Below are 943 nucleotides of genomic sequence, written 5' to 3' on the forward strand. Positions count from 1 at the left end.
GGTTGTGTCGAGGGGGCAGTGGTGGCACTTAGTGGGCTCAATGCCCGCCCCCCGCCAGGCCTGCGGGTCCCACCCGGTAAAAGACCTTTCTTGAAAGGGACTCATGCCGGTGGGAAGACCACGCCGGGCCGAGGGCGTTTGCAAGTGGGGTCTGAACCCAGACCTGCCTTTCGGGCCTTGGGGAAGCTGGGGGGTGGGGTCTCGATCTGGGAAAGGAGCCAGCCCCCCCCTGAAGGCTTTGGGGTTGCCTGCAGGTGAACAGGCCACTGACCATGAAGAAGGAGGGGATCCAGACTAGGAACCGGAAGATGTCCACCAAGTCCAAGAAGAGCAAGAAAGGCGCCGAGTGCTTCGAGGAGCTGTCCAAGTGCATGCAGGAGAAGACCTCCCCCTTCAGCGCTGCCGCCCTGGCCGGACACGTGGCGCCCGTGGGCCACCTCCCGCCCTTCAGTCACTCGGGACACCTCTTGCCCACCCCAACGCCCATCCACCCCTCCTCCAGCCTCTCCTTTGGCCACCCCCACCCATCCAGCATGGTGACTGCCATGGGCTAGGGACAGCCGCCCGCAGACGGACGGACGGACGCCGAGGCGGGGCGGCCCGGGACAGGGTGGGGGCCAGGCCCNGACTGACGCCGCCCCCGCCAGCGCGGCCGGAGCCCCACGCTGCCTCGGCCTCCCGGTCGCTGGGAACATCCTCGCGCAGGCTGGGGGGCGGCCTCGGCCCGGCCCACCGCCCAGGTGGGGTTTCCGTCACGGACGATTGTTGGGAGAACAGAACGGACAACTTTATGAAGAGGAAGAGGAGGGAGGCAGGGGACAAATGAAGAGCCCTGTTTTCAGGAGGGGCAGGGCGTAGGCAAAAGTAATTTATTTTGCTCTCGGGACCGGGGCGCCCTAAGTTCCCGGGGTCTGGTTTCTTGCGCCAAGTGCCGCTCGGCCCG

At 66.3% G+C, this 943-nt stretch overlaps 1 protein-coding gene across 1 annotated transcript in view; it reads left to right on the forward strand.

Annotated features, from left to right (window-relative positions):
- Positions 1 to 623, forward strand: part of GATA2 (GATA binding protein 2) — a 5,582-nt gene extending 4,959 nt beyond the window's left edge. The window contains 1 exon segment of the mRNA XM_077766868.1: positions 255 to 623. Within this exon segment, the coding sequence (XP_077622994.1) occupies positions 255 to 554 (300 nt within the window). The 3' untranslated portion in view covers positions 555 to 623.
- Positions 624 to 943: the final 320 nt, after the last annotated feature.

The sequence above is a fragment of the Crocuta crocuta genome, unplaced genomic scaffold (assembly GCF_008692635.1).
Source record: "Crocuta crocuta isolate KB4526 unplaced genomic scaffold, BGI_CrCroc_1.0 scaffold296, whole genome shotgun sequence".
In the NCBI taxonomy this organism is placed as follows: domain Eukaryota; kingdom Metazoa; phylum Chordata; class Mammalia; order Carnivora; family Hyaenidae; genus Crocuta; species Crocuta crocuta.